A 26,522-nucleotide genomic window follows, 5' to 3' on the forward strand; every position below is an offset into this window, starting at 1 on the left:
TTGCTTTGTTAAATTTTTAGTATTCTTACTTTTGTCTACATTTAAGAAAACTGGGTCTAAATTTTTGATTCAAGATTAAATGGGCCTGACTGGATATTTTTAAACAGGAACATTTCTCATTACTACACAGAACACAGCAATTATATTTGGGAAAGTCTAAAATAGACTGATTATGACAGTATTACATTATAGAAATATACTTAAATTGATTTGCTGTGAACTTCATCTGCTACCCAGAGAGCAAATAAGTTCTAGTTTGAATAAATTTGTACATGGGTTGCCAAATTTGAGAAGAATGCCCACTCATTTTTGTTCAAAACAGCAGAGATGTGGCCCAAGTTTCTGCAAATGTATTACTTTTTTTATTCATGTAATGATGAAGTTAGTATTTACCACTAATTATATTTTGTGGAACATTCCCATTCATATGGAATAAAGATCAACTAGAATCATCAGTCCCTCTCTGGTACAATATGCTGTGAAATATGTTGGCACACCAGGGAACATAGAAAGGGGAATTCCAGTCCTACCTCTGAATTGCTTGCCTTTTGTGGGTTTAAACCACATGTGGACTCACCAAATTTCGGCCTCTATGGCGCTTTTGCAACCAAACTATAAACCTGGAAAGTAGGGGTTTATAATGGAAACACAGATAGACTCTTAACCATAGCACATAGCTCGCATGAACAGAGAGTACAATCACAGGCTTGCAACATAGTTTCAAATTATTCTATTGAATTACATAAAGGGCTATTATTAGTTCCCGTCATCCTTGTTATTTATAGCGGTTTGCAGTGATTAAACTCGCTAACAACTTTTGTCTAGAAGCTGCTTAGCATATCAAGATTTTTCAAACATTGTAATTTGATATATAAAAGAGATAATGTTTATGGAACAAAACAGTGTACCAAGACAATAGTTTCCTGCTGCCAGTTTAATGCTGAGAGGCTGTTGATTTTTGTGATAGTGACTTTATTTTTAGGAAGAGATGGACTCTGGGCCGAATGGCTGATGTAGCCTCTGCAGAGTGGTTCTGTGGCTAATCTTTGCTTTTGGGGAGTCCTGACCCTTATGCCCCCATTAATCTGGGCAGAAACCAGGCTAGTATATATATATACTATATATATATATATAGTATACTATATATATATACATACTTTATTCAATGAAAACTGTAAGGCAAATTCAGGCTGGCAGAGTGCAACTACTCAAAGTAGAATTTGGTCAGGCCACCAGGTTAATGTCCACTTTGACATATATATATATGTGGACATTAACCTGGTGGCCTGACCAAATTCTACTTTGAGTAGTTGCACTCTGCCAGCCTGAATTTGCCTTACAGTTTTCATTGAATAAAGTATGTCACGTACTGCTTTATAGTGCCATTCAGTGTTGCTGCACACTGCTAAGCAGCGTCCACGTTTCAGTCCCAGAAGTGGGAGGAGGAAGTAAGTGCACTGGGTCTGTTTGTGTATTGCCCATAGTACAATAGTCTACAATAGTACAATAGTACATAGTCTCTCTCTTTCAGAGAGAGAGACAAGCACACTCTTCAGTTCCCAGTGCTGCAAAGATCATCTTGCATCCTAAACCTACAGATTTGTAGGGGAGCAAGTGGGTTTCATTACTCATGATGGGTGTATTGTCAGGGATTTCAGTTTTAGCCTTACTTGTCTTTTGTGAAGTTACATAATATTTTAGGAGAATTACAATTTTGGGATCCATTTTTTGCTATCAATATCAGATTTTTCTAGAAGAGAGGTGTATATTTTTAAGTAGGTAAGCCAACTTTTATAAGAAAAAGAGTATGCTCTTTGACAGCCATCCAGGAAAAAGATCCTTGAAGACTTTCATTGTATGTTTATACAGTGCCTTGTAAAGTGGACCCCCCCCCAACCTGGTTGTAGCCATTAGTTGCCATCACAATATAAAGGTTTAATATAAATAATAACAATCATAAGGCCAAATTCTCCCCTTGGATGTACATGTGTATGCTCTGGGCACACATGAATTTTGCCTTTCTGAGCCCTCTGGTGCTGCTCCTGTGACCTCATCCAATGCCCACTGCAATCAAAGGAAAAGCTCCCATTAACTGCAGTGGGTTGTGGATCAGGCGGTTTATATTCATGTTGCTGTGAAATGTCACTTCTGAGGAAGTAGGCCCTTCCACAGGAGAGGAAACCAGCTCATGCAAATTTCAGCACTTGTCTAATAGCAGGAGTGAAGAGGATCTGTTCACGTTGGAGAGACTTTTGTTAATCACATCTGTGCTGGTTAAACAGCATATCCTTTAGTCAATTAAATCCTAATTTAAAGGCAGTTCATTGGTATATATTGTTCATTTACGTGCATTAACTACAACTACAGTGCAATTAAGTACATTAACTGCAAGTCAAGTATATCTGAAACCGTATGGGATAGAGGATTACCTCAAACTAATGAATGACACTAAACTTTAAGAGCTTTAAATATTGCACTTTGATGTCACAAAGGATTTGGTTGTTTTATCCACACAGGGGATTAAGGCGAAGTGACAAAGGCAGATCAAGTACTGGTAGCACATAGTATCACATGGAAAAGTCTGACTTGGTACCCTTGGACGATATTTGCAGTTGGAGTGTACCTTTCTGCTGTATGTGTAAATAAAATAAACAACTGGAAAGCAGTCATGGTGAGCCTCCTATCTGGTAATATCTGGAGTTGAGATAGTGAAATTTACATATTTATTATGCATTTCTCTAGGACCTACCTCAAGGCACTGGTTGCTTTATATCAAATCTTCCTGAGGACTATGTCATAAAATCCACATAGGGCTTCACATTTAGATATCTTGTTTGTTGAAAGACTAGATGTCTTGTGTAGATAGGGCAATTAGGGCTGCTGGTGTGGAAGCATCTTACATAAGAATGGCCATATTGGAGGAGACCAATGATCCATTTAGTCCAGTATCCTGTCTTCCAACAGTGCCCAGTGCCAGGTACTTCAGAGGAAATGAACAGAACAGGGCAATTTTGAGTGATCCATCCCATGTCATCCAGTCCCAGCTTCTGGCAGTCACAGGTTTAAGGACAACATAAGAATGACCATAATGGGTCAGACCAAAGGTCCAGCTATCCCAGTATCATGTCTTCTGACAGTGGCCAATACCAGGTACCCCAGAGGGAAGCAAGTGATCCATCCCGTTGCCCATTCCCAGCTTCTGGCAAAAACCAGATCATGGGGTTGCATCCCTGATCATCTTGGCTAATAGCCATTGATAGACCTGTCCTGCATGAATTTATATAATTCTTTTTTTAATGTAGTTATACTTTTGGCCTTCACAACATCCCATGGCAACTGTGGTTGTGTGAAGAAGTACTTCCTTATGATTGTTTTAAATCTGCTGCCTATTAACTTCACTGGGTGCCTGGTGATATGTGACGAGGTAAATACTTTCTTATTTGCTTTTTCCAAACCATTCATGATTTTATAGACTTCTATCATATCCCCCTTAGGAGTCTCCATTCTAAACCCCAGTCTTTCTAATCTTTTCTGAAATAGAAGCTGTTCCATACCTCTAATCATTTTTGTTGTCCTCCTCAGTACCTTTCCCAATGCTAATATACGTTTTTTAAGATGGGGTGACCAGAACTGCATGCGGTGTTCAAGGTGTGGGTGTACCTTGGATTTATATAGTGGCATTATGATAGTTTCTGTCTTATGAGCTATCCTGTTCCTAACATTTTGGCTCCCACTGCATATTGAGTGGATGTTTTCAGAGAACGACCCACGGTGACTCCAAGATCTCTTCCTTAAGTGGTAACACCTAATTTAGAGCCCATCATTTTGTATGTGTAGCTGGGATTATGTTTCCCAATGTGCATTACTTTGCACTTATCAACACGGAAGTTCATCTGTCATTTTGTTGCCTAGTCACCCAGGTTTGTGAGATTCCTTTGTAACTCTTCGCAGTCAGCTTTGGACTCACACATTGGGGTTCTCAAACTGTAACCCATGGATCACTGGTCGTCTGTGAAGAGCTGGCACGTCACATGGTGTAGCTCCTCCTCCTGATTTTCAACACATGAAGTGTAAGAGGTGGAGAAGGAGACTGGGTGGCAGACAAGCATGTGCAGAGAAGCAAGGGGAGAGAGGGAAGAGAGGGACAGAAGAATCAAAGTAGACAGTGGCTTAATGGTTTTCAAAGCAGGTCAGGATGTTCACTGAATTAAGGACAGTTCCATATAGAGAAACACTTTCCTGATACTACTTTTTTGTGCAAGCAAGTGCTGCAGTTGCCACAAAGGTGTTATGGGTAAAGCGGAGGTGGTCCATTAAGTTACGATTAAAAAGGAAGGTAATCTGACCATTGAAGACAGGACAAATTGTTTGTGAGACCCTCTGTAACAGGATGGTCTGCCCCTTTAAGGGTCTGGGGGCCTGGGCTGGCCAGCCCTGTTCAGTCATCAGACCCAGCTGGGAAGGGAATAAGTGATTATAAAAGCTGGCAAGGGCTCAGTTGAGGGGCTGCTGCAGAAGGGCAGTTGGAGGAGGGTAACTCCTAGGCAGATGGCTTGGAGAAGGAGGACAGAGGAGTAGCAGGAGGGAGATGAGCTCCTGCAGTAGGCCCTGAAGCAGGAGGCACTGAGAGAGGCAATGCAGAAAAGCCCTGGGGACTGTAGGCCAGGCTGGGCAGAGGAACAGTTTTGTGTTCAAGGTTTTGCCTGCATTCTGCATGGAGAAATAAAAATGTGGCTTGAAAGAGACTGTGGGTGTCACAGTGGGTACATCTACACCGCAATAAAAAAACCCCTGGCACGGAGCCTCAGAGCCCCAGTCAATTGGTCTCCAGCATGAGCCTGAATGTCTACACTGCAATTTTCAGCCCTGCAGCCCGAGTCAGCCAACCGGGCTAGCTACAGCTGAGCTGCAGAGTTTTTACTGCAATGTCGACATTCCCCAGTGAGTCCTTCACAGGCTGGGGAAACAGGCCAACACCTTACACACACACAATTAAAAAGTGTGCTTCCCGCTAGAAAAGAGTTTGAGAATCCCTGCCTTACATCTCCCTTGAGTCTTTTCTCTCTAACAATCCAAAAACTAGGGGGAAGGGGGCAAGTAAGTAACTGAAAGAGGCAAGATAGTAGTGGCCAAAATGTGCTTCCCCTTTACCATTTTTACTTGAGCTGTGATCTGAAGAGTAACACTATTCTATTCACTGCACAAAAGAAAGTTAAGGACAGATATTTCAATTAGACATTGAAACCTGTTCTATCACAACAAGACTACATTGTCTAAAGTGGCTGGCAATTTTGGATCCTCCCATTTCTGGGAACCCACAAATTAATGCTCAGTAGAGCTGATCACCCTCAATCCCAGCCTAAATCAATGTGCATTTCGAGTGTACTACATTCTAGAAAGACTGGACCAATGTGTCTCCTAGCTGGGCACTCCAAAACTTTGGGAGACCCATGACCGAAATGTGATATATCAAAAGACACTGTGCAATTCTTCTGCCCCAAGCAAGAAAGAAGCTATTTGGGGCTCTGAATTCCCCGGAAGAATTTAGTTGTTCTGCAATCAGGGCTGTGGCAAATGCAAAAATGTCAATTTTTCAAGATAGCCTTTCATTGGTTAGAGCTACATACGACATAATGTGTAGAGGGTATTTTAAACCGTGCATGAAGGTGCAGCAAACCTTTGAGCGGGCTGAGTTTAGCATCCCGGAAATAATCATGCTGTGTAGTCGAAAGCTATGTAAACATGATAAGGTATTGTATTCTGTTTCTGATGCGTTATCAGGCCTTTGCGGGATGGTGTTAGTCTCAGGACTGAAACGCAGATCTGACCTATAGTGCTCTTATTGCTCATTGGAACGTCAGAACCCCTTGCACCGCACTGTTTCTGACACACTCCAAAAGCCTGTAACTGACAGCTCCAGCAACACGTAGGTTCTACTAGTACTGTATAGAACAATACAGTATGATTTGCAGAAGTGAACACAGCCAAACATATTGACTTTTATTGAAAAAGAAAAGAATGCAGCATTTTGGCAGTTTTATGATGACATGACCAGATCCCCACAAACTCCTGGCAACAACGAGGAGTACACGATGTTCTGGAAAATCAATATATAGCTTGCATAGAGGATCCTGATGAGAACAGTCAGTTATTTAGGTTGGAAATCGCTTATTCCCAAAGTCATAAAACCCTTCATTACAGGGGCTGGAGGTACCCATGACAAGGAAGGAACTGGGTGTGACCTAGGCTCAGCTTCATGTCTCAAGAAATCTTTGTGTTTGTTTGTTTTTCTCAAGTGAGCTTGCAGCCAGGGCAACTTGCAGCATATTATTATTGAAATTGCCCTCTCCTCTCCTGTTGGTGGGGAAATGCAGGGTGATAGCATGAGCCATGCTCCCGTTTCCTAGTTTAACCCATCAAACTTTCCCTTCCCCTACTCCACAGTCTTTTGAATCTTCCACCCCACACACAAACCCCCACAACCCAGAACAACATAACACTCAACAAGAAGAACGAAGCCCCTCAAAGTCTTCCATAGGCTTAATTTATGATTCCATCTCTAAAGTGCTATTTGAGGAGAGGAGACACTAACCAGTCAAAAGTAGAAGAGAATCCGTTCAAGCTTGGATTTTCAAAGTTGCATAAGGAAGTTAGGAGTCCAGCTTCTAGGAAAATTCAGTTGGAACTGGGCACCTAACCCCTTTCTATTTCCTTGATAACCCCAGCCTTAATTTCCTGGCTGGCTGAAAATTTCTGCAGCCCCATGGTTTAATACTAGTGTGAGCCTCAGGCCACATTTCCCCTCTAATTTCGGAAAAATGCAGTGCAGTTTTTCAGGCGCAGCTAATCCCCTCTCCCATACACCATCTCAGTCGTCAGCGCAGCCTGCTAATCACTTTACACACACAGAGCCGTTAAAGAAAAAGATGTACTATGCAGAATGAGCCTGCTGTTCAGCCAGGTGTTTGTTCATGTGCCTGGAAAAATTAGCAGTTCCCAGAAGCTGAGTTTACTTTCTTAAAAGGGAATATAGGTTCACTCATCATTACAAAAAACACATTCAGGCAAGCTCTTAAACATATGAGCCTTCCAAGCAGGGATCCAGGTACAGAGGAGTGTAGTAACAGTTACCCTACTGAAGAGTCTCTCGTCAACACTTCTTATAGAAGGGTTAGTCTGGTTTAAAAAGGGGTGGGGAGGGGGATTGTGATAATGGAAACCTAGTACTGCCATTAGCATTGTCAATTAATATTTTATATTCCCTTGAAGTGCCTTTTGAGGAAATCAGCCTTCATTACCAGAGGTTCTCCACCACAAACACGGCAAACCAAGTACCTCAACTGACAGCGACAGCATCATAAGCAAGGAAAGCACAGTTAATGTGGGGAAATCTGGGGGAATAAACATTGATTCAGAGTCCCAGATCAAATGGGCATGTAGATTCCAGCACACACAGAAGTTCTATTACTCAAGCCAAATTTCTGATATCCTTACTCCAACTCTGCAAGTTAATTTAATGAAATCAATGGGAGCATTTGAGGAGTAAAGTACTATTCAACATTAGTGAGGGTATCAGAATCTGGGCCTTAATGTTTGTGTGCTGCTTTGAAAACAATAAGTGCTATGTAAGTGTTCAATATTATTAATATTCTCACCCAAGGGTCCAGGAAAGGTGGCAAATAATGTTTTGAGGCTCTGGTTCTTCAGAATTGCTAGTTCGATGGGGCTTGGATTTTAAGATCATTTACATTGCTCCGCCAGTGTTCTGCCAAGTATTTTTGGCATCAGCCAGCTAGGTTCTTTCGTAGCTGAGTGAACCCAGTCAAAATTGGCTGGCAGAAGGCAGGACTTTTCAAAATTTATTGTGCTCCAATCAGAAAGCTGCTGAACGCTGCGCTTCTCAGAAAAGTGCTGCCCTTGTCCTTTTTAATGAAAGCTAGTTGGTATTCATTAGGAACAGGCCAGAGCTATTTCAGACACTGAAGACGGCAGACACAAATCAATAGAAAAAAATAACTTCTTTTTATTTACAAAAAAAATCCAAATATTGGATGCTGTAAACAAAATTCACAATCTGTTCCCTCTAGCACTGATGCAAACACTTCAGCTCTTAGAGTCTGTTTTCCATCAGCTCGTTTTCTGTCTGTGACAGAGCCTATAGTCAAAATGTTCCACAAGAGCAATCCAAGGAGCAATTTGCTGCAACAGGATGCCTCACAGAAGGCAACAGTTGTATGGAATTCTGAGGGAGATCAAATGTTCACAGCCTCCTACAGACTGCAAGAGTTTACAGTGCTTCAGCCAAGCTGTATTGAAATTTGCAGGCCTTTTTTTACTATTTACTTTGTTAGCAAGCCATTATTACAACAGCAAGATAGTACACAGATTTTCTTTCTTGCAGTGGAAATTGTCTGCTAAAAGAAAACCATACAAAAGAGTATACTCAAATAGATGCTGAATATGTCATTACATTTTCTTTCCTTTTCTTATATCTGCAGTTTTACCTAACACACTTCATTTTCTCAATGAAACAACAACAAAAAGCTTCTTTTGAACTGGAATGAGCCTCCAACATAATATGCTTCATATGCAGAACATTTAACAAGATGTATTTTTAAAGCACAAAATAAAAAAAAAAAAGCAGTTAGGAAAGATATGATGTGATCTCATTGGTGTTTCTACTTTCCCTTCTATTTTTAAGAGAAAGTTCTTACATTTGGTGGGTTTTATACATATCAGAAAATAATCTGATTTCAAACTTCTCACATTTCATTATATTTATATTAAAACAAGTGTAGCTCCCTGTTGATTAGCAATAAATCCAACTGTCACACAACAGTTTGCCTGTAATCAGGTCAACCTTTTTCATCAGTTCAGCATTTTAAAGGGGGTACTGTTTCTTCAGCAAGTTCTAAGCTGAAATGGCTGATTGGATGGGAAAGTGAAGCCTACACAGAATACCAAGAGCTTTTTTGCTGTAAAAGTACTAGTGTTCTGAAGCGAGAGAAAGAGAGCGAGAGAGAAAAAAAAAATCAGACTTTATGAAGGGGAAGGTGTGCAAACCACAGAAGCAATCCAGCTTTGAAAAGATGTTCTTATTTTACTCTTGGCCTGAACTCATGGCTCCTTCCCACCACTAACATCAGATACCTTTTAAACTACCAGCCACAGAGAAAACAAAGCCCTACCAGTTCCACCACTTGTTAATTTACATATGCAAAATACGTCTAATACCTATATAATATATCCAAAAACGTATTAAATATGTATCAAAATGTGCATGGTGAAAGGTGCGGTAGGCTGAGCCCTGCTGCGTGTACTACAAAATGAACAGCTGCTGTCAGTCACAAAAAGTAATAAAATTTCAGCTGAAGGAGGAAAGAAATCAAAACTTTTTAAAAAAAAGCAATGGAAAAAGGCTGCCCTCCAAAGGAAAAGTACATTGTCTCATGTATTATCAGTATTTTGTGGTTGAGGCACAGCTATAGATCCCAAAACCTCTTTAAATAGTGGATGACTCATTTATTTGCTGCAAATAGTTGTGGTAAGAGAGGACATACCACATTACCAGCTGATCCTATTTCCCCAGCCCTCCCCTTAGCTTCCGTTAGAAAACTCTTCAAACAGCTACAGGCAATGCTCTAGGTTTGACAAGTACATCTCAGTCTTGATCTACAGCTTGAAGTAATAGGCCATGGGAAACAAACCCTTCCTTTTCATAATTAATGAAGAAAAGCCTTCCCCTGACCAAAGAGAGAGAGAAAGAAAACAGCCAATGCGGAAGGGAGGAAGGGAAGGAAAGAGAAGGTGGGGACAAGGACTCCCAAGTAAACACATTGAGTGGCAATGAAATAGCTTTTACATTTCCTGAAGAACTCACAGGAAAGGTGCTTCAGTAAACAAGTCAGGTTCCTGTTAAATTTGCCGTCAAAGATAAAAGTACAAAGGGTGGCAAAAATAATCTTGTCTTAGTAGCTCTGTAATGACAAGGGGAGAACACACTTCCAGGATAACAGTTCCCTTTCCAAACACACATTTTTAAACATCATCTTCTTTTACCCGAAACTTAAATGATGCAGAAAATACTGCACTAGGATTTCAAAACCAGTCCTCCCCCAAGAGATGTTTCTGAAGTGAAAATAGTGAAACGGTCGATTTCTTCTCCTCCCCCTCCCCCCCCCCCCGTCTCTTGGGCGAGGAAATGAAAGTGAAAGTTATAGTTCCAATGTAAAGTGATTCCATTTAAATAAAGTACAGTACTAAACTTGTAAATGCAGTGTGACAACCAGATCAAAGATGTTTAATATTTGCATAAAAATATATATATATAATATATATATAAAATATAATTTTAAGCAACCGTGCAACACTCTTAAAAAGGATTCATTTCACATTTACTAAATTCTAGTGGTCCTGGAATGCATAATGCATTCTATTAAAATATTTCTTTAAATATTAACAATTAGTGTTCAAATGACCAACTAATACAATATTCTTTAGCTGTCAGGGGGTTTAAATAACCTATCTTTGATCCACGTTCCACTGAATTATACATCATGGAGGTATGCAGTCACAAAGTTAGTGGGTTAAATGTCAAAATGGTATTACAGTACAAAATGTGAAAAAAGGCATCAGCTAATCAAATGTTTATCCATTTGTGGAATTATTATGGCTCACAGGCAACTCACTGAATTACTGTAATCTTTGTTCTTGCAACCAAAGACATTATTTGTATCCCACCTTAATCCTGACTGGTTCATTTACTGCAAATTCTCAGGTGTGGGTTATAAATTCACGGCAAGGTGCTCACTGTCCTATGACATCCTGTTGCAAACTGGAAAACACACAGTACTTTATTTAAACATTCCTTAATTGCTACATTTTCCGAGACCACATTTAATATATACATTGTGTATGCGCATGTGTGTGTATTTTTATATATACACACACCCGCGCACACACAAACATACACACACACACACGTACCTATGATAACATCACACTGACAATATTAACTTTATACAAGTATTTGCCAAGGAAAAAATAGGGCATTTTCTCCACCACTGATTCACAAGCTTGGTTTTTTGTTTGCTTGTTTTGTTTGTTTGTCTTCTTGTGTCCCTGATAAAACAAAATGCACGGTAAAAACCACAAAACTATATTTTTCTCACTTCAAATTTTCTGAAAGCATCAGGCACTTTTGATTAACATTGGTGTGTACAAATATAGTAAATTATTTTTATAGTCTACTGTATCTCCTTTGCTTGGATCACTTATTTGTGAAATCTTTGGTCCTTGAGCATATATTGTTTGCTACAGCTGTTTTTCTTGCATTTTCACATTTTTAAAATGTGAAGCACGCATGCAGCTGTAAAGAATGGACTGTATCATCATGTGTTTTTTCTGGTTTTATGATAACTCTACCAATCTCCTACTGTTCATTTGGAGCAAGCTGTTTCTGTTAAAGCATTCTATTCAAGCAAGCTATACATTCTACACGATCATTCCATAGACAGCACTTGTTGCAAGTCCCAAAGGCAGTAATTCCAATATACATTTTATTTCAACTTATCTCTGCTTCATGCCTCTACTTTTAACTCCTGAATATATGTAAGCAAATTGTTTTGTTTTTTGTATTTTTTTTTCATATTCTCCCTTTTGCAGATCCCATTCTAAAAAAAGGCTTTCCAACCTTCTCTATGCCAAAGCTATGGGAGCAGGTATTGCCACCCATATTGTCATCAAGCATTCCTCCCTTGTTTATTTCAGGGGAAGCTATTTGCTTTTAATGACAGGTCTCTTGTGCTCTGGGGTAGAATCCAATTATTTCTGCTTCTTTTTCTAGATCATGCTCACACAATTTATAAGAAGAACCACAAGCTTTACCAAACTTGATAGCTAGAGCAGATCATCATTGCACAAAACACCCCATTTTAAGGAGCATATCACCCCTTTCTGCTTGTTAGAAAATGTTCTCCCCACCAGGTGTATTAAAACTGTCCTTAATTGCAGGGCAACCAAGTCGAGTATGTGTGCTGCTGGCATGTGAATACCGGCTGAACCTGGGCAATATAGTAATTGCTAAAGTTGGCATCTGCTACATATGGGGCTGGCTGGTAATAGCAGGTGACATTGGCCACATTGGGGATGATATTTTGCTCAGCAAGGACACGGATGGCCAGCATGGTGATAAGATTTAGAGTCTGTCTCCTCTCATGTCCCATCAGGCACACTGTGCTCTCATTCACCACACCATGAAGGGTCATGAGATAGTCATACTTGCGGTCCTCTAATCCCACAAAGTGGTTCTGCAAGTAAGACTCCAACTTTCTTTGCTGTTCTCCAATGTCTGAGAAGTCAATGAAAAACCTGGAACACATGTATCTCTGAAGGGACTTAATCTCAGATTCTGAGGCAGCCCTAAAGCCCCTTACCAAAAGGTTGCAGTACTTAAGAAGGCCACCTCCTCTGATTTCTTCTGGGTTTCTGGTGGCAATTATCTTGTTGCAGAGGTGATCAAAGGCTTCTTGAAAATCCCCATAGACACTCTCACCAATGATGGTCGGGTGAAAAGTTTCAGTCATGGGATTCTCTGAGCATTCATAAAAAAGCAGAAGGGAGTCTAATTTGATTTGAAAAGAGTCTACACTGAACTCAAACTGCCTCCTCAGAGAATCCACAAACTTCAGCTCCACGTTTTTGCCACTGTTGTTGGACAAGGAGATGAGACTCCACCGGTCTGAATCATTGCACACTTTTACCATTTTCTGCACATAAGCTTCCTATAATTTGAAAGACAAAATGAACAGATGAAGAAACCAATACAAGCAATTCCCCTTCACAGACTTCATTTGCATATTCTCCCACCTCCACCCTGTGCCCGCTTTGTGCAAAGTATTTTAAGGATTCTGGATAAAAACTGAAGGAGACATATTTAACATAGGTGGTGGCACCATAATAGTTGCAAGGGGTGATGGGAGTGGTATTCCTTATGGGATTGTGCTATGTCAGGAACAACTTTTGCAACCATGTTTTTTTAAGCACTTCTAACCATTATATATATATATAGAGAGAGAGAGAGAGAGAGAGAGACACCTTACAAAATCGATTGCACACATAGTATATATGCACACACACTCGCTTTCTGTCTCACACATACAATCATTCCTGGGGATCTGAAAGATCACCATTAAAATATAATAAAAAAGCATTTCTATAAGCACCACGAAAATATATTTTCTACATTTTCAAACTAATCAAAGCTTGTACTTTCAGCACAGCTCCCCCAAAACACTCCCAAATTTTAAAAATGCCCCCAAAACCAGACAAAATAGGTATATGCTATTTGGCATAAGCTATTTAGCATAAACTATAATAAACTCAGAAAGTGAATCCTGTTCAAGACAAGAATTTCTGTTTAAAACAAGGAACTGTACAGCTTCTCCATCCGTCTGGGAAAAGTGCTCACTGCAAAGAGTATTTTTTCCCTGCAGATACATATAAATATTCAATGAGCTTAAGATACTTTTAAACTATGCTTCCCTCCCTCTGAGTGACTCTTAAAATGAGGCTCTGTAAACTCCAACTTTCTAAGTAAATGTAACCCAATAACCATAATGACAAAAGGGGAAAAAAAGTTCACTAATCCTGCCTGGCTCCTCCTCCTCATTAGCTCAGTATGTATTGCCGTTATCGCTTTGCTGCAAGTCAAACTCTCTTTGGTTTCGCTGGGGTTTAAAATGAGAGAAGAGTCACTTTTAAAGACATGTTGTAGGCGTCAATTTCATGACACCCTTGCCTCCCCCCAGCTCCACTGTTACAAAGTGCTCCTTCCCTTGGCTGTGTGTCTGGACAAGTCCAGGTTTACCTTGAGGGTAAGCGGGGTGATCTTCTCCTTGTTAACTCCGTCAGGTAAGAAATCCAAAAGGCAGTCCAAGACCACGTCCTTCACAGTCTGAAACTCGGCTTCCCCCTTGAGGTCTGCGCAGAAGATGAGGTCCAAGTCCTTGTAGCCCAGGCCACTGTCTTGGTGCAGGATGTGGCTGGCTGCCGAGCCGTTGAGTCGCACGTCTCGGACCCCAATGCACTTCTCCTCCAGGCGGCTCCGCACCACCTTCACGATCTGCCGGGGCTGCATCTCCAGCGTGGGGAAGTTGCCCCGGCCGTGGATGGGGATGGTCTCGCTCAGGATGCGATCCAAGCGCCGCACCTGTTCCCAGCTCAGCACGTTGCAATGAGGGTTCTCGCCGCAAGTGCCCGTGCAATGCCCACTACCGCTGCAGCTGGGGCTGCGGGCGTTTTCATCGTCAGCCATGGTCCGCAGCCGTTTCCTCTCGGGAGCCTGGTTGGTCCCTTTTGCGAGATGCCGCCTTGCTTCGCTCTTAACGGAACAGGAAAGCAAGCGGTGAGCGCGGGGTTTGACATGCCCAGTTAGACCCGCTCCGCTACTGCATCACAGCGGGGCTTTAGCGCTCACGGGCGCCTAACCGCCGAGCTGGCTGCGGCCCCCCGGCTCCCACCCACAGACGCGGCGCTTATAGATGCAGACCCCCGGGGATCCCACTCGCCCGGACGCGCACACGCAGCCCACCCCGCCCAAAGGAAGAGATCGCTCCGAGCTTTATCACCTGGGGAGAGACAGCCCAGTGGCGCTGCGCCTCTGCCCGGCCGCTATCGGCCCCGCTTTCCGCTTCTCCTCGCCCGCTGGCTTGCTCGGCGCCGGCTGCTGCGCTGCGCTGCGCTGCGCTGCGCTGCTGTGGCCGCCCGCCCGCCCCGGGTGCTGCTGTCTCTGGAGCTTTCGTAGTTCTGCCCGGGAAATGTCCCCAGTAGTTTTTATATGGGGTTTCTCCGCTCTTCCGGGGCTCCGAGTTACACGCTCCCCACGCCCCCTTCATTTGCATGGACAGCCCGCTGCAGCCCTTGGCGAGGCTCCCCCGCCACGCCCACCTCATATGCATAAACAGCTGTTCTCGGCGCTCGCCGCCGAGCCTACGGTCGTTCCAGAACCGCCCTTCGCCCCAAGCCCTTCGCCCCAAGCCCTACCTCGGAGCAGGGGTGGCGGGGGGGAGGGGGGGGGGTTGAGCAAAGCTGGAGCTACTCAGATCCTGCCACTGCCCCCAAAACTGTAGCGCGGAACGAGCAAAAGAATCCCCTGTCCAGCCATTGGTCCCCCACTAAAGCAAAATTCGGACCCTTAGGCATCCCACACCAGAAATGCTGTACTACCCGCATATGGCAGCTGGATCCAGTCAAAATTTGCCTCCTAATCCCCAAATGCGAATGCCTAAACAGATACTATGTGGAGCTGCTCCTACTTCGCCAAAAAAAATTCTAAACCTCGAGGTATCCCTGTAGAGGAGCGCCACAAAATGCCAAAGCTGGCACACGGAGCCTACAGAATCCACCCAGTTTTTGGCCCTTCCTTCCCAAATCCCCTCTGTAGCTACTTCTACTGCCCCGGCAAATGGGGACCGTGGTGCACCCACATATGTACGTGGATCCAGCAGCCTCTTATCCCCCTCTCCTCCCCCATCCCTTTTCTAGGAGACATCAAGTTTAGACATCATTTTACTGGATTCCTTGCGTTCGGTGAAAGCAGATTACACATCATCATTCTAAACAGAGCCAAAATGTATGCCATGACACTGAAATATAGCAGTGGACTGGTCGGTCAGATGGTGATGATCTCATTATTTGTGTTTTTAGCTGATCAACTCTTGACCGAGATTTTCAAAGCAGTCCGGGGAACTGAGACACATATCTTCTATTATCACATTTTAATGTGTGTAAATCTGCTGGACTTCTTAACACTCAGTGCATTGGATACATTAGCTAGATTGGACAGATTTATCTGAGGTAAAAGAATATCTCCCTTTGCTATTTATCTAAAAGGTGAAAAAATGGAAAAGCTGATGCACCCTCCTACATGAAAAATCCACTCTCCATTCATCCATTTTTTACCTTTTAGATTAGCAGCAAAGGGAGCCATTCTTTTACCTCAGACAGATCTGTCCAATCTAGCTAATGTATCCAATGCACTGAGTGTTAAGCAGTCCAGGAGATTTACAAACATTAAAATGTGATAATAGAAGATATGTGTCTCAGTTCCATGGACTGCTTTGAAAATCTCGGCCAAGAGTTGATCAGCTAAAAACACAAATAATGAGATCAGTACAATATAGGTTTGTGGTCCACATTTTGCTTGATCTGATAAGATTCAGGTGCCGTATATGTGTTTTGCATTGTTCCTGTACCAGGATGAGTTTGAGCGTGTATTTTTCTGGTTAAGTATGATGAAAATATGTGTCGTCTATTCTGATAGTACAACTTCGGGGCTTAAAAAAAAATCAAAACCGAAATGCTAGGATCCAGCAGGCTCCGGGTGCTGTCTTTGCGGTACCATTGAGCAGGGATGCATACAGGTGCGTTGGGTTCTGGGTTTTAGCGGCACTCACGCGCTATGTTAGGGTCCAGTATTTTTTGCTGCGGTAAGAGCTGAAAAACTTGTTTTGTATGGACGCAACAGAACTTGAGGGTTCAGGGCCAAAAACTGATTGGATCCATCAGGCTCTTGCTGCTGAATCCGGATTTTTGCAGCGCTCATGCTCGGTGGTGCATGAACTGCCGTCTTCCCTGCTCTCCCCCACCCGCGCAGTAGGAGACTTGGGGCCAAATATCGGCATGATCCAGGTATATCCAGTTTTATCTCTGAGAAGGATTTAACAATATAGATACAAACATTATACAAGAAGAGCAGAATAAAACGCGGATCACGCAGCATAGAAGAAGGCATATGAGTGCAGACAGGCAGTAGGTACATGCTACAATGTAAAAACTTCTTCCTTCGTTTGCACTGCCGCGAGGCTAATCTTCTCTTCAATTAAAATGTCTGGTAGGCTGCTTTAAATATTTGCGATGCTTTAAAATGGCTGGAGATGCGCCCTGAGTTTGCAATGGGTAGATGTATAAACAAGACCGTAAAAAGGAAACTCACTCTTTTATCTCTAGTATTATCTTCCGTGTGTGTCACCGAAGTCCACGCAACAGCTTCACCTGTGAGCTGCCCAATGTGGCTATAACTAGGGGCTCCTGCTACGCAGTTCCTCAGGCAGATCAATCGGACACATGTAAAGGGGCGTGGGCACGGGCTGACTGGCGCATGGCGGCAGATGTGGCTGGCACGTTCCTGGGGGATGGGCGAGGCGAGCAGCCGCTGGACCAGAGGGAGCTGGACGGGACAGAACGTCACAGGTCCGGACGTTCCAGCAACAGCTGCTGGGCGATTCCGAAGGGCTGGGCTGTGCGAAGGGCCCCGCCAATCACCGCCGGCGACGGCTTCTCCTTCCCCTCGGCCCCTCAGGGCTAGGAGCCAATGGGGTGAGCGTGGGTAGGAGGGGCGGTGCCAGCTGCGTGTGAATGGGCTCTGTGCGCTCCCGGGCTGCGGCGCGGGTAGGGGTACCCACGCACAGAAGGGCTGGCTCTTTGCAGCCGCTCAGCCCCCGGGTAGCTTCGTCGCCCTTACGGTATTAGCAGCGGGGGAGCAGGCGGGAGAGAGCGCGCACAGCGCGGCTGCTTCATGCAAGCCCAGGGGGTTTCTGCCTCCCGGCGGCTCTGCGTTGAGGCTTCAGAGGAGGCGAGGAGAGGGGGGTGGCCCGTGGACAGTTATCCTAGCGAACGCTACAGACAGTGATGGCCGGGGGCAGGGGCTGTTCCCCCGCCCTGCCACAGTTTCGGGGGCCCCTCCCGGGGGAAGGAGAGCTCCTTGCAGAGTTGAGGACTCCCATTAGTCTGTAAGCCCTTTGCCGAGGAGGCCAGAGCCACGCGCACAAGCCCTCCTTGGCTGCCATACTGATTGCACTCCGGGCCGCCCCAAGGCTGCAGGTCCAGCCGCTTCCACAGAACAGCGGCGGGGAAGCCAGCGGGGCAAGGGGAGAGGAGCCGCTCGAGGCAAATAGGAAAGGCCAGCAGCAGTAACTGCTCTCGCCCAGCTTCGCCTTGCAGCGGGGGCCCTGCTGTGTGGCAATGCCTCCCCCTGCCGGACGCCGGGCACCCACACAGCGCGTCCCTCGCCTCCCTCGGCGCTGAGGACGCCTTTCCCTCCCAGGCACCCTGCTCAGCAAACGCGGCATTGTTCTGCCCGCTGCAGGGATCGCGCTTGGCCCGTGAGGAGAGCGCGCCTGACTGCAGCTCCTTTTCCTGCCCGCTGTCGGGTAAGGTGCTGGGGGAGGGGAGCCGCAAAGGGGAACATGCTGCCTCACGGTTATGCTCACTTGTCACAAAACTACATTTATTTCTAACAAAGCTCCATTGATCCTGGAGCTGGGTGGACCCAAGCAGGGCATTAGCAGTGACACTAACAGACAACACGCTTCTGGCCCGCTGACATTTCTAAGCACCGTTGCAGACGTGTGTATGGAATGAGATAGTCGGGTGAGATACAGCCAAACCCTGGATCCAACCTTGGTTTTTTGGGGGTTGGGGGGAGGAGTAGCAGAAGTCCTAAGCTGGATCCCATTTTTGCAAATAGTTTCTTCTTCAATTGGTTAGCTCCAAACACCAGTTCTAACCCCTTCAAACTTCTGAAACACTCACTGTCTTTCAGTGTATGTCCCACAGACAGACCTCAGTAGAAATACCAGTTTAATTTCATCTATATACCATTCCTCAGAGTTCTAGGCTTATGTAGGACATTTTTACAGACAGAGTCAAGCTGCCAACCTCCACTCCCAGAGGGGAACCAGCTCTTCTGGCCTGTGGTAAGGAAGTACTTCCAGCTCAGCCCAATCCCACCTTTTCAAGCACAAAATAGGCTGAGAACCTACCTCTTTTCAGTGTAGCTTACCACTATGTGTATGCTTATGCAAATGTATATGGTCTTTGTGAAACTGCAGTTTCACTTTCCAAAACTATATATGGAATCTTTTATGAACCAGGGTCACATTTGAAAACGGCCTGCTGGATTACTTCCAGCAAGTCTGGTAATGTAGAGAAACAGGTCAGTCTGCTTAGATTTTTTTTACTTGATTATGGAATTTAGAAAGAAATTGAAAGATTTTTACACGGCCAACAGCAGCACTGCAAAATAAAATAAAGATTGTTTGTAAACGTTTAAACATGTTGCTGTCATTTCAAGAAAAGATTAATTTTATTAAGGGGCAACTTTCATTTAAATGCCTTTTATTTGTTATACGGCAATGGTAGTCAATGTCCTTACTGCATGGCACCTGCAGTTTATACCCTCGTTCACTTGAAACAATGGGGAAAACGTTAGTTATTTATAGGTAGAGGAATAATGTTTGCAGTTATATTTGTTGATTACAAAATATTACAAGGGGACACCTTCACAGAGTATTAGGGTTGGAAGAGACCTCAGGAGGTCGTCTAGTCCAACCCCCTGCTCAAAGCAGGACCAACACCAACTAAATCATCCCAGCCAGGGCTTTCTCAAGCCGGACCTTAAAAACCTCTAAGGAAGGAGATTCCACCACCTCCCTAGGTAACCCATTCCAGTGCTTCACTACCCTCCTAGTGAAATAGTGTTTCCTAATATCCAACCTAGACCTCCCCCACTGCAACTTGAATCCATTGCTCCTTGTTCTGTCATCTGCCACCACTGAGAACAGCCGAGCTCCATCCTCTTTGGAACCCCCCTTTAGGTAGTTGAAGGCTGCTATCAAATCCCCCCCCCCCATTCTTCTCTTCTGCAGACTTAATAACCCCAGTTCCCTCAGCCTCTCCTCGTAAGTCGTGCACCCCAGCCCCCTAATCATTTTCTTTGCCCTCCTCTGGACTCTCTCCAATTTGTCCACATTCCTTCTGTAGTGGGGGGACCAAAACTGGACACAATACTCCAGGTGTGGCCTCACAAGTGCCGAATAGAGGGGAATAATCACTTCCCTTGATCTGCTGGCACTGCTCTTAATATAACCCAATATGCCATTGGCCTTCTTGGCAACAAGGGCGCACTGCTGACTCATATCCTGCTTCTCGTTCACTGTAATCCCCAGGTCCTTTTCTGCAGAATTGCTGCTTAGCTAGTCGGTCCCCAGCCTGTAGCGGTGCATGGGATTCTTCGTTCCTAAGTGCAGGACTCTGCACTTGTCCTTGTTGAACCTCATCAGATTTCTTTTGGCCCAATCCTCCAGTTTGTCTAGGTCACTTAGGACCCTATCCCTACCCTCAGGGCCGTCCCTAGCCATTTTGTTGTCCTACGCAGCCCCCATGTGGTGGTGGGGGTGTGTGTGGAGCACCAGGCCTCCGTGGAGGGGGGCAAGCTTCTGTGGGGGGGCAGGAGCAGGCTTGGGGGGCAGGGGGAAACTGCCCCCCAGCACGAGCCGGCGGAGCGGGTTGGGGCCAGGTTACTCCACTTCCTGCCGCCCGGTGAGTGTAGGTCAGGCCTGACCCCGCACTCATGGGGCAGCAGGAAGTGGAGTGACCCAGACCCAGCCTACTCTGCTCCCCTGGCTCCCAGACTTGGGAGGCGGGGGGAACCACCCCCCTGGCACTCACCGGTGGTGCGGCTGGGAGTGGAGCAGGGTCAGGAAGAGGTGGGACAGGGACGGATCAGGGACAGGGGCTTTGGAGAAGAGGGAGTGGGGGCGGGGCTTGGGGCGAAGTAGGTGCTGGGGATTTGGGGAAGGGGTGGAGTTGGGGCCGGGCTGGAGGGAGAAAGTGTGGGAAGAGGTGGGGCTGGGGCGGAGTAGGGACAGGGGCCATGGGGAAGAGGCAGAGCAGGGGCTGGAGCAGCATGCAACTGTGTAGTGTACCAGGAAATTTGGTGCACAAAATTTCCTGGTGCCCTACGCAGCTGCGTACTTTGTGTATGGGTAGGCAGGGCCCTGCCCACCCTCCAGCATATCTACCTCTCCCCGCGTCTTAGTGTCATCTGCAAACTTGCTGAGGGTGCAATTCATCCCATCATCCAGATCATTAATAAAGATGTTGAACAAAACTGGCCCCAGGACCGACCCCTGGGGCACTCCGCTTGATACCGGCTGCCAACTAGACATCGAGCCATTGATCACTACCTGTTGAGTCCGACAATCTAGCCAACTTTCTATCCACCTTATAGTCCATCCAATCCAATCCATACTTCTTTAACGTGCTGGCAAGAACACTGTGGGAGACTGTATCAAAAGCATTGCTAAAGTCAAGATGTATCACGTCCACCGCTTTCCCCATATCCACAGAGCCAGTTATCTCATCATGAATCATTTCATGCTTCAGGGTACAAACTGAGCACTGTTTGGATCAGTAAGAAATTCTTTTCACATCTCGCTCCCTATAGTATTCTAAAGATGGCTGGTAGATGTGTGGTTCATTCTTTTCCACTCCCCCAAAAATCTAAAATAGGCCACTTCTAAAGGCAGGATACTGAGCAAGATGGGACTACTGGTCTGCTACAGTATGCATGCTGTTATAGCCCTCTCCAAACTGAATGAGCAAGAAGTTTGGAGGCCTAGAAGTGTATATATACCTGAGTACTTATAAGCATTAGTGTGGAAAAATATCCTTTAAAAATCTCTAATATTCACTATTAGACAATATACAGTTTGTGAAACTGCATTCTATTATATTTCTTTAAATGAGCTGAACTGGTCGAGAATAGTAACAACTAATGTAATGTAGGCTAATTATATTGCTGGAAATTTGGAAACATTTGTGTAGCTTACACAGGTCATCTCAATTATGATGGACATTGCTAACATCACAATTATGAACAGTAATTTAAGTCATGAGCATACATCTCTATCATTTTAATTACAGATACATTTACCTGAAGAAGGTGTTGTTTTTTTTAAATCAGTCAATGTGGAAAATAACCCAGGTGAGAGTATTTTATCAGTGTATTAGAGAAGTACAATATAAGGCTAATATACTGTTCAAATACATTATTTTTATAGCACAGAGATTCTCAAACTTCATTGCACTGTAACCCCCTTCTCAACAAAAATTACTTCATGACCCCAGGAAGGGGGACTGAAGCCTGAGCCCACACGAGCCGCACCATCCCTGGTGGGTGAGGGGGGGGGCCAAAGCCGAAGACTGAGAGCTTCAGCCCTGGGTGTGTGGGCCAAAGCCAAAAGGCTAGGCCCCAGCAAGTCTAATGCCAGTCCTGGTGATCCCATTAAAATGGGATCTGCTGGTAGCATGAAGAGGTATTTGGATTATAAGTTTTTGGAGGCGGGGCCATGTTTTCTGTGTGTCTGTACAGTGCCTGGCACAATTAGGCCCCAATATTCATTGGGTTCTTTGGGTTCTATCACAATACAAATAATAAAAAAATAATTTTTACATATGTGTGTATATTTATATAGAGATTCTTTGTTGTGAACTTTTCACTCTGCACCATTATGTAAAAGATGCAGGAAGTTAATAAAATTCTCTCTCCTTAATTTTAGAATTCACTGTTTTTTTCCAGATTATATCTGATTTAACATGTTTGTATCAACTGTTGCCCCATGCCTGTTCCCTCTTTGTTTAACCCACCTGTTACATCTTGTCTTAAATAAGAATGTGTACTCTCTTCAGGAAAAAGATTGTCTTTTACTACGTCTTTACAGTGCCTAGCACAATGGTGCCCTGATCTGTTTGGGGTCTCCAGGTGCTATTTTAATACAAATAATAATAAATATTAATATTATTAATAACTAATAAGGCTAATAGCCTTCTCTCTTACCAAGGATAGAGGCAGCGGAAAACTAGTATAGGGAACTCTAAAATTGATAGAGTTAGAAAATAAAACACTAAATACATTCACAGCTGTAAGGAAAAGGTGTTTTTTAGTACATTTCCCCACCTCTTCCCCCCCCTTTCTTCTTATCCTTTTACTAAGTACTGTTTTTCATAGTAGAAAGAGTAAATGCGCACACATATTTTTTTCTTTTTAAAAAATTTGTTTAAAAAAAACGAAATTGAGACTATATGCTCCATACTCTAATAGCAATAAGCCATACCAGGATGTGCATCAAGAGATTATTGGTGCAGTTTTCAGATGGATGAATATGCAATACATTAGCATAGATTATTGTTGTATTGGTTCACTTCATATGAGAAACAGTGGCAGTAAGAACAATATTTCAAATCACACGTTGGCCAAAATATTGTGCTTATAATATTTTCTGTCTGCTTGATATCTAATAAAACATGGCTATGCATTAGACATCTTAAAGCCTCTTAATATTTTTTGCTAGAATGCAACACAATTCCTTGTAGTAAATACAGTAGTAGGGCCCTACCAAATTCAGTCATGAAAAACACGTCACGGACCGTGAAATCTGGTCTTCCCCCATGAAATCTGGTCTTTTGTGTGTTTTTACCTGTACAAATTTCAAGAGAAAGATCAGGGTTTCTCAAATTGGGAGTCCTGACCCAAAAGAGAGTTGCAAGGGGGTCACAAGGTTATTTTAAGGGGCTTGTGGCAGGCCACCCTTATTTCTGCTTTGCTGCCTTCAGAGCTGGGAGGACAGAGAGTGGCAGCTGCTGACTGAGGGCCCATCTCTGCAGGCAGCAGCACAGAGGAAAGGGTGGCCATGCCATGCCATGCCATCCTTGCTTCTACGCTGCTGCAGGAGGTGGTTCTGCCTTCAGAGCTGGGCTTCTGGCCAGCAGCCACTACTCTTTCTCTGCCCAGCTCTGAAGGCAACTCGCCTCCTGCAGCAGCGCAGAAGTAAGAATAGTAGTACTGCAACGCCCCCTACAATAACCTTGCAACCCTCCCACAACACCTTTTTGGGTCAGCACCCCTACATTTACACCACCATGAAATTTCAGATATAAATAGCTGAAATAATAAAATTGACGATTTTTAAAATCCTATGACTGTGAAATTGACCAAAATGGACTGTGAATTTGGTAGGGCCCTATACATTAGGTAGGAGATTTGAGAATATTTCTCATCACTCCCCAGTGAGCGCCCACTGACACTTGAACTTATCAAGACTGTTTCCTATTTTATTTGATGAGATTGTTTGCTGGACTAAAGTATGGGGATGCTCATGTTGCTCTCTAAGCTGATCTCAGTTGACAGGAGTGCAGAGAAGCCATAAAGGAATATAAACTCTTTAGGTCCTGTAATATGAGGTATTCCTGTGTAATCTATTACCTAAAAAAAAAGTCACTGCATCACTTGAGTGTGAGTAAAATAAACTGTTCTAAAATTCAAACTTAATAATTGGGGGAGGACTTTTCTTAAGACTACATTTTCCATGTGTATGTGACAGAGTTAAATATTTCAGTTCTTCTACCCACATAGGAAGACAGAGTCTCAATGTTTCATGAGTCAAACTTTTATGTTGCTCCATATGCATATGACTGGTAGGGTATTATTGTCGATTTTATTTTTCCATCTTTTGTTTATCCTACAATACACTAAACTCATATGGGAATACTTCAATAGTGTTCTGTTTTTTAACCAGCAGAACTGCAGAAACCCATCAATTTAAGATCGAAACAAGCTGTCTTGTTTTGGAACAATGAACTAGCTAGAGTAACTAGTGTAAAAATACATCATGTAATCTGACAAGGAAACTGGGTTTACTGTTCATTCAAACAAAATCGAATTCATGGATTAATAGATTTTTAAAGCCATAAGAGACCGTCATCATAATCTAGTTTGACCTCCTGCATAACACAGGCCATAGAATTTCACCCAGTAATTCCTGCATCAAGCCAAATAACTTCTGACTGAGCTAGAGCACATCTTTTAGTAAGACATCCAGTCTTGACTTAACAGCTTCAAGTGATGGCCTGCTGGGTGACACTGGGCCAGACAAGTTTATGCTCTGTGCCTCAGTTTCCCCATCTGTAAAATTGGGATAATGATACTGATCTTTGTAAAGCGCTTTGAGATCTACTGATAAAAATGCTATATAAGAGCTAGGTATTGTTAATTATTAATTATTATTATTATTTTATTTATTATTATTTCCAGTCTAAATATATCTTACTTGGATATCTTACATGGATTTGGTTGTATTTCATTCTGTTAGATTAAAAGTCCTTTACTATCAGAAATCTCTTCCCATTTAGGTACTACAGGCTTTGATCAGGTCACCTCTCTACCTTCTCTTAGATAAACTTAATAGATTGAACTTCTTTAGTCTTTCACCATAAGGCATGTTTTCCAGACCTCAGATCATTCTTGTAGCTCTTTTCTGAACCTTTGCATTTTTTTCAGTTTCCTTTTTGAAGTGTGGATACCAAAACTGTACATAGTATTCCAGTAATTCCATATACAGAGGTAGTACCACCTTCCTAGTCCTTGATATCACCCTATTTATGCATCCTTTTCAGTGTCATTACATTACAGGATGCAGTCCTCCCCCATCTTATAAGTATGACTTACATTATTCATTTCTAGATATCAAATCTTACATTTGGCTGTGTTGTAACACATGTTGTTCAAATGAGCCCACCTTATCAAGCAATTCAGATTGGTAAGCATGACTGACCTCTCTCCACCATTATTTACCACTCCACCAATTTTTGTGTCATCTGGAAATTTTACCTGCAGTTATTTTATATTTTCTTCCAGATAATTAATAGAGATATTGAATAACGTTGGATCAAGAACAGATCCTTATGGGACCCCACTAGAAACACCTCCATAAAGTAATAATTCCATGTCTAGAATTATTTTCTGAGATCTATCTGTTAACCAGCTTTTAAATCTATTTAATATTGGCTACACTGGTTTTGTATAATGTTTTTTTTTTAAAATAAGAATGTTTTTATTTATTATTTCCCACTTTATTTCTACAAATATGTTAGCGGTGGACCCAAACTGGGACATTGGTTCCATACTTTTCTGTCTATCCTCAAACTTGAAGGATCAGTCACGGTGTCTCAGACCACAATCCCAAAATCTAAATCCTATCTATGGTTTTAATTCTGAGCTGGATCCAAACTGGGAAGGGGCCTTTTTCCAGATCTGACTTGGATGTTCCCCATAATCATGGAAATCTTGTAAAAACAGCTGATCTCCCATGGTTTACACCATACATAATTCTGAGCCAAACTGTTGAGCAACGTTTGTGAAATTTCATCACTGAACTTGAACCCTAGTTGAGCCTTGACTCCTAACCTAACACTGTCCCAAACTTAATCCTGTTCTGAGTCCTAGCCTAAACTTAATCTTGATTCAGCTCTGAATACTGTTTCCCCTTCAGCCCATTTCTATAATATCTGAAATTGCAGCCACAAAGGCCATAGTTCTGTGAGATAAAGGGATGAAACCTGAAGAATACAATAAAGTAGATCAATATTCTTACTCCACCTCCTCCTACTTCTCTTATGGGGATCAGTCTTGCCTCTCAGAACTAACTCCTAACGATTCTCAGACATCAGTGTAATAATATAATGATTTCTTTCACTTTCAGCTGAAATTACAAATAATATAATGCTCATAAGACATTGTGTCCTAACGTAGATTTTCAAGGAAAGCCCTCAGCTATACTGCACCTGCCAATTTCTGCTCTCATTGGCACTACAGTAATAGAGAGAGGAATTTGCCTCAGGACACA

General features: G+C 43.3%; 1 protein-coding gene across 1 annotated transcript; it reads right to left on the reverse strand.

Moving 5' to 3' along the window:
* Nucleotides 1–10,275: 10,275 nt before the first annotated feature.
* Nucleotides 10,276–14,817, reverse strand: TENT5A (terminal nucleotidyltransferase 5A). Its single transcript, XM_073336537.1, has 3 exons — nt 14,628–14,817; nt 13,868–14,380; nt 10,276–12,782 (listed from the first exon to the last, which is right to left on the reverse strand). The coding sequence occupies exons 2-3, from the start codon at nt 14,312–14,314 to the stop codon at nt 12,003–12,005; spliced, it is 1,227 nt and encodes a 408-aa protein (XP_073192638.1). The 5' UTR covers nt 14,315–14,380; nt 14,628–14,817; the 3' UTR covers nt 10,276–12,002.
* Nucleotides 14,818–26,522: the final 11,705 nt, after the last annotated feature.

Source organism: Lepidochelys kempii, chromosome 3 (assembly GCF_965140265.1).
Source record: "Lepidochelys kempii isolate rLepKem1 chromosome 3, rLepKem1.hap2, whole genome shotgun sequence".
Taxonomy (NCBI): Eukaryota; Metazoa; Chordata; order Testudines; family Cheloniidae; genus Lepidochelys; species Lepidochelys kempii.